At 44.4% G+C, this 19,113-nt stretch overlaps 1 protein-coding gene across 5 annotated transcripts in view; it reads left to right on the forward strand.

Moving 5' to 3' along the window:
* The first annotated feature begins 188 nt into the window (after positions 1–188).
* The window catches only part of LOC6040647 (mediator of RNA polymerase II transcription subunit 13), an 81,093-nt gene continuing 62,168 nt past the window's right edge, over positions 189–19,113 (forward strand). For 2 of the 5 annotated variants that reach the window (XM_038262806.1, XM_038262810.1), the window contains exons 1-2: positions 190–1,836; positions 17,021–17,348. In XM_038262806.1, coding sequence (XP_038118734.1) covers positions 1,768–1,836; positions 17,021–17,348 — 397 coding nt within the window. In that variant the 5' untranslated portion in view covers positions 190–1,767. Of the gene's footprint in view, positions 1,837–17,020; positions 17,349–19,113 lie in introns of all 5 variants that reach the window. The other 3 variants (XM_038262809.1, XM_038262807.1, XM_038262808.1) reach the window with 3 other exon arrangements.

Genomic DNA, 19,113 nt, shown 5'->3' on the forward strand with positions numbered 1-19,113 from the left:
TCCGTAATCGAGAAGCGCTTCATTGCAAAAATGTAGATATCGTCGAAAACGGTGATCCCACCGCCAAATGACCACGTGACCCATGAAACAGTGCACTCATCCCTAGCTGGTCACCCCGCCACTCTCGATCACGGTGCGGCACTCACTGGAAGTGGCCCGATCCGATTCACTGTTGATTCCATTATTCGCTCTCGGCTCTCCTCATTGTACTTTTAGCCGTTGCCGTGAACGGACGTGTCTCTCGTACCGCAATCTGTCGCTGGCCCTTCATCAAAGGCGCTTGGTGGTGTCTACCTTACAGGCGCGCGTACGTGTGTGTGTGTTCCGCCGTGCTTATCCGTGTCGTGTCCGTCGTGAAATGCGTGATTTTCCTATCGGAACCAGCGGCTAGCACCGTTACGCGCTCCTGGTTGCGCTATATTCGCGGTTTGTAATCGATATAAGTGGTGAAAGTGTGCCCAAAGTACTGGTAAAAAGTGCAATTTCTCAAATGTTTCGATTGCATCAATCCCAACGCACGGCCAGCTATGTTGATGTGCGAGTGAGACGCTGGTAGTATTGGTGAGATCTTCCCTCGCTTTAAAGGCCGTAAGAGCTGTGTAGTGAGCCAGAGAACGGGCGAACGAGAGAGAGAAAGAGCGAGAGCGAACACGAACGAACAAGCAAAAGATCGAGATCTCGCGGACTTAACATACTTTCTAAATATAATTGACTCTCGACGTGGGAATCGAACGGACGGATTATTTTTGCGTTCCTGCAACGGCGCGAGTGAAGTTGGGCTTTTTACCCCTGTGTAAAGTGCGAAGCAAGTAGACAAGGAGAAGGAAAAGAGTGGTGTGTCAAGGTGGATTCAGAGTACGCGCACTTGGATACGCGAATCGCGACGTAACGTCACGCTGTGAAAGTGTTTTACACTTTGGAGGAAAAGTTTCACACAAAGTTCGGGAAAAAAGGGAAAATTCTTCACTTTTTCTTCGCCACAACACCGTGTGTGTGGGTGAGAGCGCGTACGAACGTGCGAGAGTGTACAGAGTGTGCACGCACACAGGCGCGTTTGCGTAGAGGAAGAAAAAAAAAGTGCATAAATACGCTACGGCGACGAAAGTAAAGTGCACAGGTGTTGGTATGTGTGCGTGCCGAAAAGTACTGCACACACTGCCTGCCTGAGGATGTGTGCGTGCATTTTTCGCAAATGTCAAATATGACAACAGTGTTTTAGCTTGTTTTCTATGTCCGCCATTTTCTACGGTGCGAGTGGAGCAAAAATTGGCCATCTCTAGTGTAAGGCTGGCAGTGTATCACACAGTGTGTGTGTGTGTACTTGCGATTAGGGGTGTCGGTGTATGTGTCGACACTGCGAGCAGTCCAGTGCCTGTGAATAAGTGGAGGAAACAACTTCAAGCCGACTACTCTACACATCAAGCAACCTGGAGATCAATTCTCCAAAGGAATAAGCTCTACACTGTAGAAAAAGTGTACAAAAATAAGAAGAAATTTGTGTCCCGAGTGCACATCACAGGAGTCAAGATCTAGAAAAATTATGTGCTTGTGCATGTGAAGAGTACACGTAGTTGTGTGAGTGTGCGCGTGAGCACAAATTGTATCACCGTTCGAAGAAGGGAGCTAATCTTACCGCACCACCACTACTAAAAGGAGAAACGAGAGCTGAATATAGAAGAGCGTGTGTCTGGGTGTGCGTGCTTCTGTATGAGATAGTGTAGAAATTGTTTTTACCTCTCTAGTGAAAATGTTAAGAATAACACAACCATGACGCACCAGAATCACCAAACTAACGGCGCAAGTTTGGAAGATTGCCACACAAACTTTTTCGCCTTGGTGAGTTTTGTTTAATTTAGCTATAGTGTCCCTTACGTTGCGACGAACCAGCAGACTTGAATACTCTTGTTGTCTTTTTCTATGGAAAAGATTCGTATTGTCATGATTAGTATTGCTGTACTTGGAATGCAAATCGGATAACCTTTCGCTCATTTAATAAAAACAAGGCAACATGCTACGTTACGGTAGTTAATGCAGAATTAGTGCGAACATGCCTGGGAAAGGACCTAAAATCCATGTGTAAACAGAAAAAATAAGTATTGTTTTGTTTTGCGTCCTTTTGAAAAGTAACACGAAAGTTGAACCGGATTCACTTTCGCTCATTTAATAAAACATCCAGATCAAGGCGGAACTGTGAAAGATCTGCAACGTTGGGTGGTATTTGTCCATTCCGTTAGTCAACTATTATTCAAATTTATCGCACTTGCGTCACAAACCTATGAATGGAGACGTCAGCAGTGCTCAATGACCATTCACAGCAACCTTTTATGAGGTCACTCAGCATCGCACCCCGCTAGATCAAGTTGCGCTCAATCGCGGGACAGTTGATCGTTATCGCAAAATCCCAAAATCGACCACTTCCAGTGATGGAACACCAACACCAGCAGTCGTGTCGGTCACTCCAACATTCCCCAGTCAGCCGTGGTTCGGCGTTTCTTCGGCAACATCAACGACCTGCTGCAAACAACTCGCCGTCGTCGTCGTCGTCGTCGTCGCCTATGACGGTCAGAAGAATTCCAAATTTGCACACCACCAGCGTGTGCGGCAGGCCCTACCCGCACACACCACACCGGTGAAACTGGTTCCGTCCGAGTCGACCGTCACCTCCACAACGACACCATTACGGTGGATTCACGTATTGGTAACAGACGACGACGACGAACCTAAAGTAGACCGAGCCAAGCGAGTACGAGCAAAGCAGAATAACAAACAGTAAAAGAAAAGCAATGAACCTCGTCTCCTCGCACACACACACACATCACACCACAAACACCAACGCCGAGCTCGAGGCTTTGCCAACCACGAGCGACGACGACGGGGCTTCACCTACACGACGCGTGCCTCTCCTCCCCGTATCGCTGTGTGAGTGTGTGATGTTGAGAAAAACTTGATTTTAAAAATAAATGAAAATGTTTCAATAATAAGCAACGCTCTCCTCTAATGCCGCATGTGTGTACGAAGAATACGACGACGACGTCAATGACTGGGCTGCGACTGTGTGACCATGGTTAGAGGAAGAGATGGTAGCTTGTAGGAGAGCAAGCAAAGCATGTAACAGCAAAAGAGGCACGAGGAACCGTTCGATATCATCATCATCATCGTCGTCGTCGTTTTCTTGGTTGGTTGGTTTGCGCATCTCCTGCCTTCAACGATGAAAGGAAGCAGAGGTACACGGACCAGCAGCTTGTTGAACGACAACCGAATCGACGACGACGACGACGATGAAGACGCAACCGATGTAGGAACGAGCGAAGACGAGAGAGGAGCAGTACATACACGTATCGGAACTGGTGTAGGAATAAAAAGTACCAGTGGAATTTTGAGACCAACGGAGTTCTGGCTGAAGAAGGGGCGATGCGCTGAGACCGTTCGATGATGTCTGCTGATTGAAATGGATCAAGCTGTGAGGGTTGGATCAAAATAGTGGGAACTTCAGTACCGTCAACTGGGGCGAATCGGGACAGCAGTTTTAACCATGTTAGAGCACAATATTTTGATTTTTCTGGTAGGTTTCACATAGAACAGACTCAGACCAACAAAATGTGACATCCATTTCCAAATTTAGAGTGCTCTAAACACTGCTATCCCTATTCAGACTGTAGTCCCGATTCGCCCCAGATGACGGTAATCACTTCTATAAGGTCAAAATAGCATAATAAATTCAAAAACTATTGATTTTATAAGAAATCTGTCAACGTGGTGTGATCGTTGATTATTTGCATTTTGAGGAGGATGACTAACTTTTTACTTGAAGAATAATATGTAAGATTTCAAACTCGTATAGCTCCATTGAGAAAAAACCGAAATGACACAATTTTCACCGTTCGATTCGAATTTTTATTAGATTGCATGAAATTGGTCATTGAAACATCGCTTTCCTGATACGGACGTGAACTTCAAGTATCTGAAATATATTTTATTTTCAATTAAAACTGCATTTTCCAAACACAGATGTGATCTTCAAGTAGCTAGATTGCATAAAATTTTGGATCAAAATTTGCGTTTACCAAACGCATTACAGTCCAGACTCGATTATTTCTAAGTCTCGATTATCCGAAGTTTCGATTATCCAAAGTTCGATTATCCAAAGTTCGATTATCCAAAGTTTCGATTATCCAACGCTCGGTTATCCGAAGTTTCGATTATCCAAAGTTTCGATTATCCAAAGTTCGATTATCCGAAGGTTTGTATGGAAATAATCGAATCACGAACAAAAATTTTGTTTTTGTATTTTTCTATTTTTACTTTAAACATCAAATTCGAGTTCTGTGACCCCATTTTAGTCAAATTTGTATGGTTTATTGTCTGTAAAACTTTTTTTTTCAATATTCCACCATCGCCATTTTGGCCGCCATCTTGGATTAAAAAATTGTAAATCACTTTAGAGTAGTTTCAATTTCAAAGGTAATCAACTATTCAAATTTGACTAAATTGGAGTCGCAGAACTCGAATTGGATGTTAAAAGTACGAAAATAAAAAACTAAAAAAAATGTTTTTGGTGATGATTCGATTATCCAAAGTCCAAAACAAACCTTTGGATAATCGAACTTCGGATAATCGAGCTGGACTGAACAATTCCAACGAGCACTTAATTTTGGCATATTTAATCTGTAATTAAGTAATAACCTGCTCAGAAGTATGAACCAATAAGTTGTTTAAATAGTGAAAATCGGCAAATTGATGGAAATGTTTGGATCAAAGTTTTTCACCTGCCAAACATACGAGCATTTCTAGAGGAAAATTTGAAAAGAGCGCATAAGCATTTTGACAGCTGGAACTATTTTGATGGCGAGGCCACGTATTGTTTAACACTTTGAAGGAACCATCCATAAACCACGATCCATACAAAAAAGTTTTTTTTGTATGGACAACTGTCTTCAGGGGGAGGGAGGGGGGGGGGGGGGGTTCAATCAAATAAAAAAAATCAAACCATCCACATTAACGACCCCCGGGTCTTTTGTGGTCTCTATTGCAAGTTTCTGCTCGAACCTAGGAGTCAGAAGGCTTGAATGGGGAGAGCACCCAAACCTCTTTTTACTCCAAGGAACCTTCCACCCCAGTGTTTGAACTGACGACCTTTGGATTGCGAGTCCAACCGCCGCCAGCGATTCCACCGGAGTAGGCTTGGTTTGGTGTGTTGTTTATACTTATGGCATGGAGACGACTACTACACCTGGAATGACTTAACGGCCTAACAACCAAGGCCGGGACCGACATTTTACTTCCTCATCCGATGGAAGGTTTGGGTTTTCAAGACTCTCTTAAAACTTTCATAAAACCTTATTGAAAGCCATTTAGCTTTTATTTTCACAAGGTTTTATGCCCGAGGCATAAAACCCTGTTAGAACCTATTAAGAGTCAAGATGCTACCATAAAACCTTAATAAAACTTGGTGGTGGCTAGTTGGTTTAAAAATGTTACTTGGGATAGTAAATGTGGCAATCCTGTCATTAAATTTTCGCCAGTTGAAACAGGCCGATTTTGCAAATTCCAAACAGTTCCACGAAACTTCAAATCACTCTCACCGGAACTAACACTGTCAACATTCCGCCAGCAGCCTTGTCCTGTCGACCTCAACAAGAAGGTTATCTCAACACCGCCTTGCCACCACGGATCCCACTGAAGTTACACTGATCCACTTAGGCCCCGTCGACAGCGGCTAATTCGTTCCCCTCATTTGCATTTTTCCCTCTGCGGCGATTCCATCTGCGGCGATGCAAATACGACGAAATCATCGCCCGTTCTTTACGTATGCAATCCTCACTTGTGTGCACTTCTTGTGCAACAACGAGCAAACCGGCAGCAGCAGTGCAGCCAGCCCAGTGTACATTTGGAATAAATTTGCATCGACTTGCTGCACGGTTGCACGATGCAACTGGGAATCGAGGATTCTCGCATTTTTTTTTCTCGAACCACCTAGTAGGGTGATGCTGTCCTCCTTTGAGCAAGTTAATCATTTTTTTTACTAATTAATGTTTAAAATAAACAAAACCAACACATTAAAAGAGATAAAAAATCAAGTCTAAAATAAAACACGATTGCACGTCCGTTTGACGGTGTATGTGAGCAAAAATAAAACAACAACAAAAAAAACTGCAACGTGCATGTGTTGGTGGTGCATTCGTCGTCGCAGCTGGTGTTGCATGCACTTTGTCGAGGACATCCACCAGCCGCGGTTGAGGCTGGTCGCGTTGAACGCAGAGGGGTGTTTGGAGGCAGGGCTTCGATCAATGAGCCTTGGCTTGTTGCCTTTATCAGTGGGGTTATTATTATTATTTTCAAGTTTAAGAATATGTTTGCACACACAGATATAGTGCGGTGCATGCAGAGCTGCAGCGAGGTCGCACCACCACACATGTACACAATTTGTGTGTGCATCGTGTTTGGTTTTGGCACTTATGGCAAATCTACTGCTACTGAACACATACGCAAATGTACTTAGTAGGGGGTAACTTATCGAACAAGATTCTTTTATTAACTTATCGCTACCAAAGGCAACTACAATCCTTTGGCAAGATGATTCATTCGCGAAGTATTCCGCACTGTTGAATCTCTGCAAATGACAGCTTTGAAATGCATTCCCTGCTGAGCAGTCGTCGGCTTTAATTGCCCGATAATGTGAGCGTCGTAGAATGAATTCGAAACTCCCACACATGAAGCCGTTTGAGTGTGTAACCCTGCCAGCATCCCAAGAAACGTGATCCAAGTAGGATACATACGGCGTACCCTGCCGCGGCTTAACGTGTTTTATGGGATTTCTCTTTGCATTTTATTTGCAAATTTCTTTCATCCTTCCCTCGAAACCGACAAACGAGAGGAGAATAATGTACAATGCGAAATAAAAAAAAAAAAAAAAACTTCAAGGCAAATCGGCTCCGTCCGTCAGTCCCAATATGTGATATTCGCGCATTCGCAGCATTCCCACATAGAGGACGGACGGTGACGGTGCGAGCACCACCACCACTACCAGCCAAGAGGAGCAATTTGTTCACGAATACATTTGAACCTTACACAAGCTGGCTTTGGCGGCGATGTGTAACGCAAATAATAACAAAAGTGCCGATGCCGCCGCTGGTTGGCGTGAGCAGATTTTGAGGGAAAAAATCTCAGTTGAAAAGTTTTCGTTAAAAAAAAAGTTTGTTTTAAGCTGATTTTTAGATCAATCTAAGATGTTCACAAAAAAAAAAGTTCTCGTAAACGTGAAATAAGTTCATGGCATCGTGAACCGGGAAGAAACTGCAGGTGTCCTACTGGTTCCCAATGCCATTAACTTTGTTCGCGTTTACGTGAACTAATTTGTTTGCGAGTTGTACAGTTTTCGTTCGTATCGAAATGAACACGAGATGAAAATTAGTTTATGCAACAAATTGCAAAATAACATTTTTTCATCATGAGTAGAGGAGTTTGGGGTAATATGGACAGTGGGGGTAATTTGAACACCCCTTTAAAAATCATGTTTTCTTCGGATATAAAATGAAAACGACAATTTAAGTGACAAGGCTACTACACTCAAACCCCGATGGTTTGACACCACCTGTTGTCAAACGAACGGGGCCACTTTTTCGTTTGACACCCCTTTTACACGAAGTTCACACACACTACCAAGCGTTTCGATAGTGTGCGTGAGCGCCGTGTTGAAAGTGACAGTTCGTCACTTTTTAGTTTGACTTTGACCAACCAACGGGGTACAAACTAAAAAAGTGTCTAACGAAAAAGTGACCAACCACTGGGGGTTGAGTGTACTAGTAATTGCATAGGAGTATGAACAAACCAAAAAAGTTGGAATTTACTAAGCAGTTTTGGTAAAATATATAAAAGTTTCCGAAGGCCAGTTGGCATTGCCTTAAATTGTAACATTTGAGTGTTGGGACATAAGGTTTTGCAGGGATTATATGGCAACAAAGTAGACATTTTTTGTTTAAGGGGGTTGCTTGGCCGATGTCTATGATATGTCCATATTAATATTGTAGAATTTGTCCATTTTTACACATAACACCTGAAAGTGGTTTCAAGGCAAAACAAGTTACTTTCATGGTTGATTGAGTTTTTTAAGAAATTTAGAAAATTTTGAGGGATTTACAATGTCAAAATACTCAAAAAGGAATGGGAGCAATGAGAACTTTCATAAAATCCCTATATTTTCAAATCTAGCCAAATTTATTTCAATATTCGAATGGATGAAAATCTGATTACTGCACATTTGGTGTTCAACTAGCCTTTATTGTTGATTTTTTTAAAATTATTTTCTATAAAATATCTAAGGCTTGCTTACAATATTATTTTAATTTGAAAGGCTACGGAATGTAAAATTGAGAAATGGATCGTTTCAGGTTAATAAGTTCTTTAGAGAGATTGGTTACGTTACTTTCATCACTCAAACTATACTTGTGCCTAATCCAGAATCAATGTTTAAAGCATTTCAAAATGAAGGATTTAATTAATATCAATTTCAATTTTACTCAATTTTACAATTTTACTCCACAAGGTTTGTCCATATTACCCCTCAAGACATGTCCATTTTACCCCCACCAAAAATGTGATGGAAATCTGGACACCTTTTCATTTTTGCGATAAAAATGAGTTTTTTTCCATTGAACATGATCTTTAATATCCTCTGGTGCCATCCACATTCCTTTACAATATCTATACAGCCCGTGGCAGAGCAATTACCTTAGGATGTCCAAATTACCCGACACTCCCCTAGTACATTTATCCAACGTGGTTTACATACGGTGAGTGCTGAAAAAAATCAAATTTGGCAACAAGTTTGGATACAATGTTTCATGCAATTCCGACAAATACCTTTGAACAAGAGAGTAAAGTTAATTAAAGAGCAAACAAGAGTAGTAAAGTTTTACAAAAGTCTTTCCAATTTATCTCCTGAACACGGAAAAAATAAAAGGAAGGAATTTGTCAAGTATTTTTTTACTCGATCCTTTCTGATTTCAATGAAACTTTGTAGACATGCTGTCCTAGGCTTATATGAACAATTTTTGTGTATATGGCGCCAGTTGCACTCAAGAACGTTACATTGTACACCCAAAGTTAAAGAACGAGGGGATAGTCCTCACGAAAAGAAACGTGAGGAAAGTGCTATTTTGCGAGAGTATAGTCCTCTCGCGTGTTCATTCGTTCATTGGAACAGTTCATCCTATTGAGTGGCTTATATGGACAAATGACCACCACTAAGTCACCGAACCATGGTGGCCCATACGGCAAAGGCACGGTTCAATATCCCGGAGGTCTTGGGTTCGAGTCTCGGTATCGGTACTTTTTTTTGATAGATGAACTTTTTTTGGAAAATGTACCCATGAGTAAAGTACTCTCGTTAATTTCGGGATTTATCCTCTCCGTCCGCACACAGTACCATTTTACTACCGAGCCGTGCTCTTTATCCCCTCGTATGCAGATGCCCAGTTCTGGGTGTGTCAAAAAGTGGTCAAAGATGAACTTGAAGGAACTTTGACGAGCTTTCTGAACAAAATACTCTTAGATGTTACAAAAAGCCTCACGAAAAATGCTGGATTGTATGTCCCTCTCGAAAAACACAAAAATCATTTAAACCCCGTATTTTTGAAAAGTGGTCATACACCCAAAGTTAAAGAACGAGAGGATGGTCCTCACGAAAAGAAACGTGAGGAAAGTGCTATTTTGCGAGAATATAGTCCTCTAGCGTGTTCATTCGTTCATTGGAATAGTTCATCCTATTGAGTGGCTTATATATGGACAAATGACCGCCGCTTAGTCACCGAACCATGGTGGCCCATAGGGCAAAGGCACGGTTCAATATGCCGAAGGTCTTGTGTTCGAGTCTCGGTACCGGTACTTTTTTTTATAGATGAACTTTTTTTGAAGATGAACCCATGAGTAAAGTACTTTCGGTAATTTCGGGATCTATCCTCTCAGTCCGCACACAGTACCATTTTACTACCGAATCGTGCTCTTTATCCTCTCGCATGCCGATGTCCAGTTCTGGGTGTAAGTTTTCAAAAAAACGATCGCAAGAATCGATCAGGTGGTTTGAAGATTTGTTTTTGGTGATATCCGACCATTTCTATATGCATCAATAAATTTAAATCGGAATATTTCGTTGAAAACTGATACCAATTTTAGAAGAAAGTTAGGAAATTTTAGGTGGATTTCTATATGAGAGACTTGATTGTCAGTCTCAAAAATATGTTTTTTTAGGTTTTTGTGTGTTTAACTTTTACAAGATATCAAAATAAATTGTTCATATAATACCGAAACCTACGACTAGCTCTTCCAAACACAGTATAGATTACCTCTTGCATGCTCTGAAGTAAAATACTTAACAAAACCAACAACAAAAAAAACTATTCAACACCGCATTGCATTGCGATGCCAGAAGATTCGTTGAACTCACTTCCTCCAGTCGCTACCACCACCGCGTCCGTAGACCCGTGTTGTTTGGTTGTTTTGTCGACTCTCTCGCTCTCGGCGCTGGCTGCTGCTGCCGCCGCTTGTGTTTATTTACATTTTTCGTTCGGCCTTTCTTCGAGAGCAGCAGCTCCTTCGACATTCACCCCTCACTCGTGGAGCTGCTCGCGCGGCACTTCTCTAATTACCGGAGCCTCAAAGTATGTATAATATTTCCATCACTGCGTCCGTTGTTCGTCTGCCTACGAGCTGGTCTATTCAATGCCGATTGTAGTGTGCCCCGGCCAGAGAGCGCTGCATTGGGGGATGTTATGATGATCCACCAAGTTTGATGAACTCTCCGTACGGCTGAGCTCGTCCAGATATTCGATACCGGCTGAAGAATGCAAACTTTCGTAATCTGCAGCGCAAGACACTGCTCGCTGGCTGGAGTTGCTAATTAGGCAGATGAGAGAAGCAGTGCCCCGGAGTAGTTGTGGCCTGGTTTTCTATGCACAGCGCTGTGCTCACCAAGTTATGGTTATGCGCCCAAACAGGTCGTCGTACTCGGCAGTCATTCAGTCAGCCAGGTTACGTGGTGTTGGTGTTTGCGCTGGTAGAGGAGTACGAGGCTGAAAAGAGATTGGATAATCAGCGTTTTCTTCTGTTCTCTCCACTTCTCATAAACCATTTCTTGTGAATGACGGCGAGCGTTAGTACGTTTGGTTGTGGGGCCAAGGTTTTCGTTTGAGGGAACCTCCTCCCATATCCACAACTTGAAGCGCGTATGAACGAGGCTGTGGTAGTAGTTGTGGGCACGACTACGTACTGCGCTATAGGCTACAATAAACGCCAAGTAACTGTTTCCTTCTGTTTCGACCTTAGTCCGGTTCACAGCCTGTTCGTGGTGTCCGTTATCTACCTTCGTGACCCATGGTCTGCAGAAGTCCCTCGAAAAACAATCGCCCCACTTAGGCCTTACTCAACTCGGCTAGATTACTCATCGACTTCAGCCAGAAGTAGGACAACCCCACCACACTGGCAGCAATTGAACGCACACCTCGTCATCCATGCCAGAACAACAACACCAAAGATCGCCCCCGTACATATTGCGTGTTGGGTTGAACGTGTTTCAACGCTCTTGTCGTTGTGAGCTGTTGTTGATCACAGGCATTACGTTAGCAGATCAGAGCTTGTGCGGCGGCGGACTTTTCATTGACGAGCGCGTTCGCGAATCATTCTTGAAGCCGAGCCGTAATAATGCAATTGATGTCAATGTCAACCTGTGCACGCGGTATACATCTGAACGCGCACGGTCGTTACGATCACGGGTCGGTGTGTGAGTGTTGATGATGGTATAGTTGGCTAGAATGTGTTTTTGAGTTACTGGACTTGGGCCTTTTTCAGGGGTTGTGGAATAAGATACTCAGTCTGTTGATTTTTCCCTTTATTGAAGGCTGGGCGGAGTTTTGCACCTTTAGACTTGCAATACAAGGCTCCATACAAACCTTGCAACTGAGCACGCAAAAGTCAGCCTATCTTGAACACTAGCAGTTTGCGCATTTGACGTGCTGCTTAGTTTTAGCTATGGCAACGTCAGGTTGAAATCCTTACACGCCTCTTTCCATAAACCAGTGCACTCAACTCCCTATAACCAAATGTCAAGGCTCCGACTGGGTCACCATAAAATAGCTGTTGTTCACCGTAGCTTTGTGGGAAACGCTACCACTGATTCAACCAGCCAGCGTCGACCGGGGTGGTGAAAGAATCGTCTAAAAATAAGTACCTAAAGATAACTTATTCCATGAATTCATGAAGAGGTTGAGTTGGTGGTGGTCGTGCGGTTTGTTCCCGGCATGATTACACGATCTGCGCGATGGTGTGTGCGATACAGGAATAATGATAATGTGACAACATCGCATTTATCATCATGATTTTTGTTGTTGTTGTTGCTTCTTTTCTCAGTAGCGCAGAGAAGCTCCACAAATTCATAGCGTTTACAACAAACGATCTTTTTTGCTGCTGTTGTTGCTCGAAACGCTGAGTCGCCGCAAAAGTTATTCAAGCGTTTCTCTCCATTTATCGCTATTTTTCCTCTCCCTGGCTGGGTTTAGGTACGAATTCGACCGCACGACTCGCTCGCTCTAACTGTACGTACGCGCGGGGTGCTGTTGTTTTGCTCTTCGCCGTCGTGTTTTCCATGGGGTTGTTTGTTGTTTTTTGTCTGTTGCCGTTGTAACTTCTTCTGACTTTTCGCTGCGAGCGTGTATACCTACTTCGCTCGACGTTTGGCTTGGTAGGGAAACAAAAGAGATATCTGCGTTTCTTGCTGTTGTTGTTTTTTGTTTGTCTTTTATTTTCTCTGGTTGGTTAAACACCGACGACGACGACGAGCGTGCTTCTCACATACCAATTAGATAAGAAGACAAAGTAACGAAAAAACTTGCTTACTTTCTTGCTGAATGATCGTCAGCCACGACACCCATACAAACGCGATAGGATCGATGATTTTGCGCGCGCTTACTTTCTCACTCAGCGGTGATTTGTTTTGCGTTTTCAAACTATGAATTGTAGTGGAATTGCTGTCAAAACAACAGCCGCTCCAGTTGGCCTACCTTGAACTATTGCAATTTGCGCATTTGACGCGCGACAAATTTGGCGTATACGCCAAACGATAACTTGCTTAAGCAATAAATAAACCGTACTCAACCGAAAGTGACGTTTCTCGCTGCGTGTGTGTTGGTATCCACTGAACACCCGCACGTGTGTTCGTACGGCGACGACTTCGTCGGGCACGGGTTTCCCACATACGTACATATCAATTATGGATAATAGGGTGAATGGACAGTGGAGCGATAACTTGCTATCTGGCTATCGCATGGGAAGAGACTAATTTTGCAAAGATTTCCATTGCGTAGACGGTCCGCCGAAACATTCCACTAATCAGTTAGACATTGGTGGTTGTGTGATTGTGTGGGAACATCAACAAGCCAACAAAGTTGCCGTTATCAGCGCGTTCTTGTTTACCTCGCAAGGGTTGTTGGTTGACCGCAGAGGGAACGCTGCGGGTGTCATCGTTGCGTAGATAAGAAGGTTTTTTTTTCTCGCTGGAGCAAGTTCGCTTCCGAACAGTCCATCGCGATGTGAAACTCGGGAGACGGCCGACGTCACCCGGAGGCGGTTGGTTCCGCTGGACATTTTACAAATAATAACGGCACATGCGCAACAGAACACCCCACTCGGAACGACCTTCCGGCTGAAGGTGGTGCGGAGTTGAGTGCTGGGGCGTTCTGGAGTGGTGAAGGACATCCAGTTGTGCTGCGAGTGCTGTAATATTTGAATCAATAGAAATGTTTGAAAAATGTATGGTGATGAGATTTTCTCTCTTCAATTGTGGAAGTTCCAGTGACGTCGTCACTAGAAACTACTCATTCAGCATGCGATAACCATTATTCATTTAAATCGTTTGCTGACGTCATAATGGCAAACTGCGTTAACCTTATAAGCATTTATCATTACATTCCGATGAGCTACCAATTTACGTATACAGTCCAGACTCAATAATCCGAAGATTTCGGACTTCGGATAATCGAATCATGAAAAAAAATTTGGCATTTTTTATTTTCTTGCTATTAACATCAAATTTGAGTTCTGAGACCCCATTTTCCTCAAATTTGAATAGTTGATTGCCTACTAATATTCCATCGCCGTTATTATGACCGCCATCTTGAATTTTTAAATTCTATATCACATTAGATAATAGAAACATCGGATAATCGAATAACGATAAAAATTCAAAGTATGTTTACATGACAGCTGGGAGTTTGTTTGCATCAGATTTCCTATCTCTTTCTGGCAAATGTTTTTTGTCAGGCGACTTCTGGCTGTTTTTTTTTTTTGACTGACCGCCCGATATGTCAGCCAACATACATCGCAAAGCTGTGACAGCTGGAGCTCGATCATTGTTTGCATCAGGACACTTTGACGAGAAGCTCGTCATTTTTGAGTTAAATTATATTTTTTAAACTTGGCCTGGAAAAAAATCCGTATGATAGGGGATTTGGAAGACGAGAAGTTCAACGCTTCACTTTTAAATGGGATAAGGGAAATTCTCCACGGTATCCCACACAACTTTCGCTTGGAGTTGACTCGTTTTCAGAGGTTAGAGTGTAACTGTGCTTAAAGATAGAAGCTTTATCTACTCACTTTACTACACAAATTATGCTTAATATTTTCATTTTTTTTACAAACATCAAATTGAGTCTTGTTTTAGTCGATCACTGTTGAAATGAAAATGACAACTTTCATTGCTGCAGCTGCCACATCAGACAGGATTTCAGAGTAGCAAAAAATCACGCTGGTTTTCGACATTTTCAGCAACATTTTCTGTCAAAAATAAAAATCACATTGTTCGCTCTACAGCATTGCCTTGGCGTTCTCGATTGCGAGATTCCTACTCGAAACTAGGTGTCCGAAGGCTTGATTGTTGAGGCAATTGCAAACCCCTTTTTACACCTAAGCTTCCATCCACCCCGGCATTCGAACCGACGACCTTTGGATTGTGAGTTCAAGTGTCTACAAGCAACTCCACCGAGACAGGGACCCAGGGAAACGACTCCTACACCTGGACTGAGCTATCGACCTAACATCTAGGTTAGACCGGAACCAACATTTACTTCCCTGTCCGACGGAAGGCGTGATCAGACAAATCTCGTCTCGAAAATGCCACCGGGACCTTCTGGGATCCAACCCAGGCCGAGTGGGTGAGAGGCAACCACACTTACCCTTTCACCACGAGTCCCGGCATTTTCTGCTGTCAGGAGTCAAATAAGTTTCTGATATTGATTTTGCTCAGCTGCTGGTTTTAGCCAAATTATTGGCTGTCTTAGCATTTGTTGGGTGATGTCAGCAAATTCATACCAGGAAATTTTCGTGTGGTGTCCCATCTCAATTTTCTGCGTGAATTACATGTAAACCAAATCCGGAACTGTGAACCACTCGTTGAAAACATAAGGGGTCACAAAAAGCGATACCTTTCCGACTCCGCGCGCTTTTGAGCTGTTCTTCGTCGGCTTCTCCTGATGGTGGTGACTTTGACTGTGTGTGGGGTGGGCACGGTACCGGTTTGCCTTTAGGGGAGGCCCTCTCTTTTTCGAACGTTTTTCCCACTTCTTTTGATTTACATGTAGGTACAACAACAACAACAACAGCACTCTTTTGGCTACTTGTTTTCGGGACATGCGTACTCTCGGGTTCGAGAAAAGACACGACCCACGACTCGACCTGAGAGCATCTCTTGAAACGTGTTTGTTCCTAGTCGATTTGCTGCTTGATGATCTTTTACAGCTCTTGAACCGGATGTTTTGTAGTCAATGTTGAGTTTAAGACGAACCTACCTCAATGGTATCTGACATTTCGATGCTGACTTTATGGACCAATCTCAATGGCAAATGCAATGAAGCTGACCATTAAACTGCTCCAAAGGAAGCGTCTATAAATACCTTTCCACCGGTGTAACCACCGACACTGACCAAAAACCGGATCATTCCAGAGCGCCAGCAACGCAACGTTCGCAGCATCATCAACGGCGGCATACCGTAGTGACAGCCGCCGCCGCTGTCCGTTCGCCGAATTAGGTTTTAATCGTTCGATCGCTTCCCACACATCCACGCTCTGCCACACACTCTGAAAAACCTGCTTCGTGCCGCGTACTCCGACACTGGCCAAGTTCCGCACGCGAGATTCCATCCCATTCACTCTTTTGCCTGGCAGCGCGAGTCTTACCTCACGGCGGCTGTAAAGGCAGAGGAACAGACAGAAAACATCCGAGAGTCTCTCGCCGACGACGAAAAGCGGGTTTCCTCGCGCCTGTTATTTACCTCTGCAGACGAGACGGGAAGGGACAGCCAGCGAGACGGGATCGGAACGAGTACGGAACACACACACACACACAGCCGTCTCGTCAGCGCGCCGACACCGCTGTAGAAGATGAAAACAAAAAAGTCCAACTCACCAATACTGCGGTGTGAGAATTTGAGCTGGTAGTTGTGACGGGGTTTGGCTAGGCCGCCGGGAGTAACCTGTGTATACACATAGAGAGAGCCAAACACCACTTGCCCGACCCCGACCCGGCTCCCGATTACCCGGTGTGGAACTGCACATCGCTGCACGTGTAATCCCGTCGCGTGTAGACTTGTCTGCAACGCGCTGGGCAATCGATGCACCGCATCTGCAGTGGTAACAAGCTGTTGAACTTGCACGGTGCGATTACGGTAGATTGGCGGCCTGCATCAAGTCGTTTGCTATAAAGCTTGACGCCGAAGCTGTCACTTTGCCATAATGGCGTCCCTTGGTAATTTGCTCGATTTCTATGCGCTCCGTCACAGCTATCGACACAACATTGCGACGTACATAAAACTGGACAAAACGTGAACTCTGTTATGTAAAAACTCATTGTTTCTACCTTCTTCTGTTGACCCCTCTACCGTTTTATAGCTGCTGGTTCGCGCAACGATTTTGCTTTGCATCGAAAACAAATTGTATTGAACTTTAATAAACTTGTTTTTCATCCCCCTCCCATTTCCAGACCGATCTGTGCGGTATAAAATGGCGTAAGCTAGCCCAGGGTGAACGGCCGAACGCGTCCAGCAACCCGCTGGACGATCCGGTCCTCCGGTCCTACTCGAAATGCCTCGAGGTGGACATCCTGTGCGTGTGGCGCCGCGTAGCCGCCCCCAAGCCGGCCGAACAGGACCCGAACGTGTTCGAGATGAGCATACCGGGGCCGGTGACGGGCGGCTCGGTGATCCACCCGCCGCTGTCGCTGACGGCCGCCAAGGAGCTGTGGATCTTCTGGTACGGCGAGGAGCCGGACCTGACCGACCTGGTCGATCCGGAGCTGCTCAAGTCTGCGGGTAAGTTTTTGTTTCTGCTATTATTATTAAACTAGCGATAATGTGCGAATTGATTCATGGGTCAGATATGCTGGGAGCAAAATGCTCACGGTTGTGATCGAGGGGATGCGCTCGCAATACAAAGAGAATTGCGATCTTGATTTGCAAAATAAAACATTGAAAAAAGCAATCTGGAGTTTTTTTTTGAAAAGGTCCAATAAACCAAAATGAAACCGCCTTGAGTCAGGGGTGTTAAAAAACACCCAAAAAGCAAAAATTCAAAATTTGGTTTATTGGACCTTTTCAAAAAAAAACTCCAGAAATAGGAAACGATAGAAAGAGAAAGTATGTGCAGTTTGAGTGTTGATCTCCGCATTCTTTAGTGTCAACTTTGTGTGTCAAGTGACGGTTGCATCCAAGTGACCGGCGCTATCAGTGAACATTCAACGATCGGGTCGACAATGATCTGTCAGTGACCGATCCTCGTTCAAGCCCTGCTTGGGAGCTCTCTAGAGGATTTGCATTCATTGCTTAATCCAACGAATTCCCAAACGCTCAAACCCCCTACGAAATCCGAACCATCCAATCAATCCACATCCACTTAGTTCGTTCACAAACGGATGCCAAATCCAGCGAATTAATTCAGCGTAATACGTGTCCGTCTGGTCAACCCCAGAGTCTCCAACTCTCTGCCTACTTTGCTGGTTGCAAAACAAATACGCACAGCTCACCAGCAGCGTCGAGTCTTGCAAAGTTAGTGTCTCATTACATAACGCTCCATGTACGAACCTTTTCCCGGCATAACGAGAGGTCACCGGACCGCGTAGGAGGTTGGGAAATACCGTGTAGGTATAGGCTTTCGAGTGGCTGCAACCAAAGTGCAGCCCTTCTTTGTGCGTATAGTTCAGGATTGAGCCATGAAATTTCGGGGGTTCGCACGTGTCACGTGTGAGGGGGCGTTGGATTTCGTCCCCACACCTTTGGTAGATTGCCAAAACGAGGACAGGGCCAGATGTTGTCCTCTCTACCCCCACTGTCCCTTTGGATCCCCGGACTCGGTTTCGGATTCCCAGAGCAGAAGCCTGGTCTTCATGTGCATGGCGGGGCACAATAAAAAGTAATAATAGTAATAATGATGCAGATTAAAAGCTATGTGCTGCCGTTTTTCATGTCTTTGTCGCTCTGTTGTATGTGGAACAGCAATCCGGGCTGCCAGTACATAGTGTTGGCTGGGGGAGAGTTAGAGGGCTTCACTGGCTCCCACGCTGGCTCCCAGTCCCACGTCGGCATCGGGCTATTCTAGACCAAATTGGTGAATAGAGCTCCGGGTGGATGAGTGGTGTATTGGTATTTATGACATGTAGAACCCGTACCCGTTGTAGCAAGGATATCGCTATCGTACGCCGCTTCACCCCGCACAGAGTGTACGGTAATAACCCAATCTGTCTGAAGGTGGAATTGATGGCGATGCGGCGATACAGAGTCCTTTGTGCATAACCTAATGCCAGAGAGGTCTCGCAGGTAGAGGGTTTTGATTTCTGACACACCGGTAAACGGACCTGTCGAACATCGAACGGAATACGGGATTGCATTGAGTGACACGCATGAGGATTGGGAACGCCATCGACTCGTACGCAGTTGTTTTGGAAAACCAGGAATGACGTGGGTCCGTTCGATTGATTGACGGTAGCGAATCGCTTGATGTTGACCCGATGAAGTCAGGCTTAGTTGGATGAGCTCTAGCTGGTTTCCACACTTTGAAGGTACCATATCAACCTAGTTCTCT

Source organism: Culex quinquefasciatus, chromosome 3 (genome assembly GCF_015732765.1).
Source record: "Culex quinquefasciatus strain JHB chromosome 3, VPISU_Cqui_1.0_pri_paternal, whole genome shotgun sequence".
Lineage (NCBI taxonomy): Eukaryota > Metazoa > Arthropoda > Insecta > Diptera > Culicidae > Culex > Culex quinquefasciatus.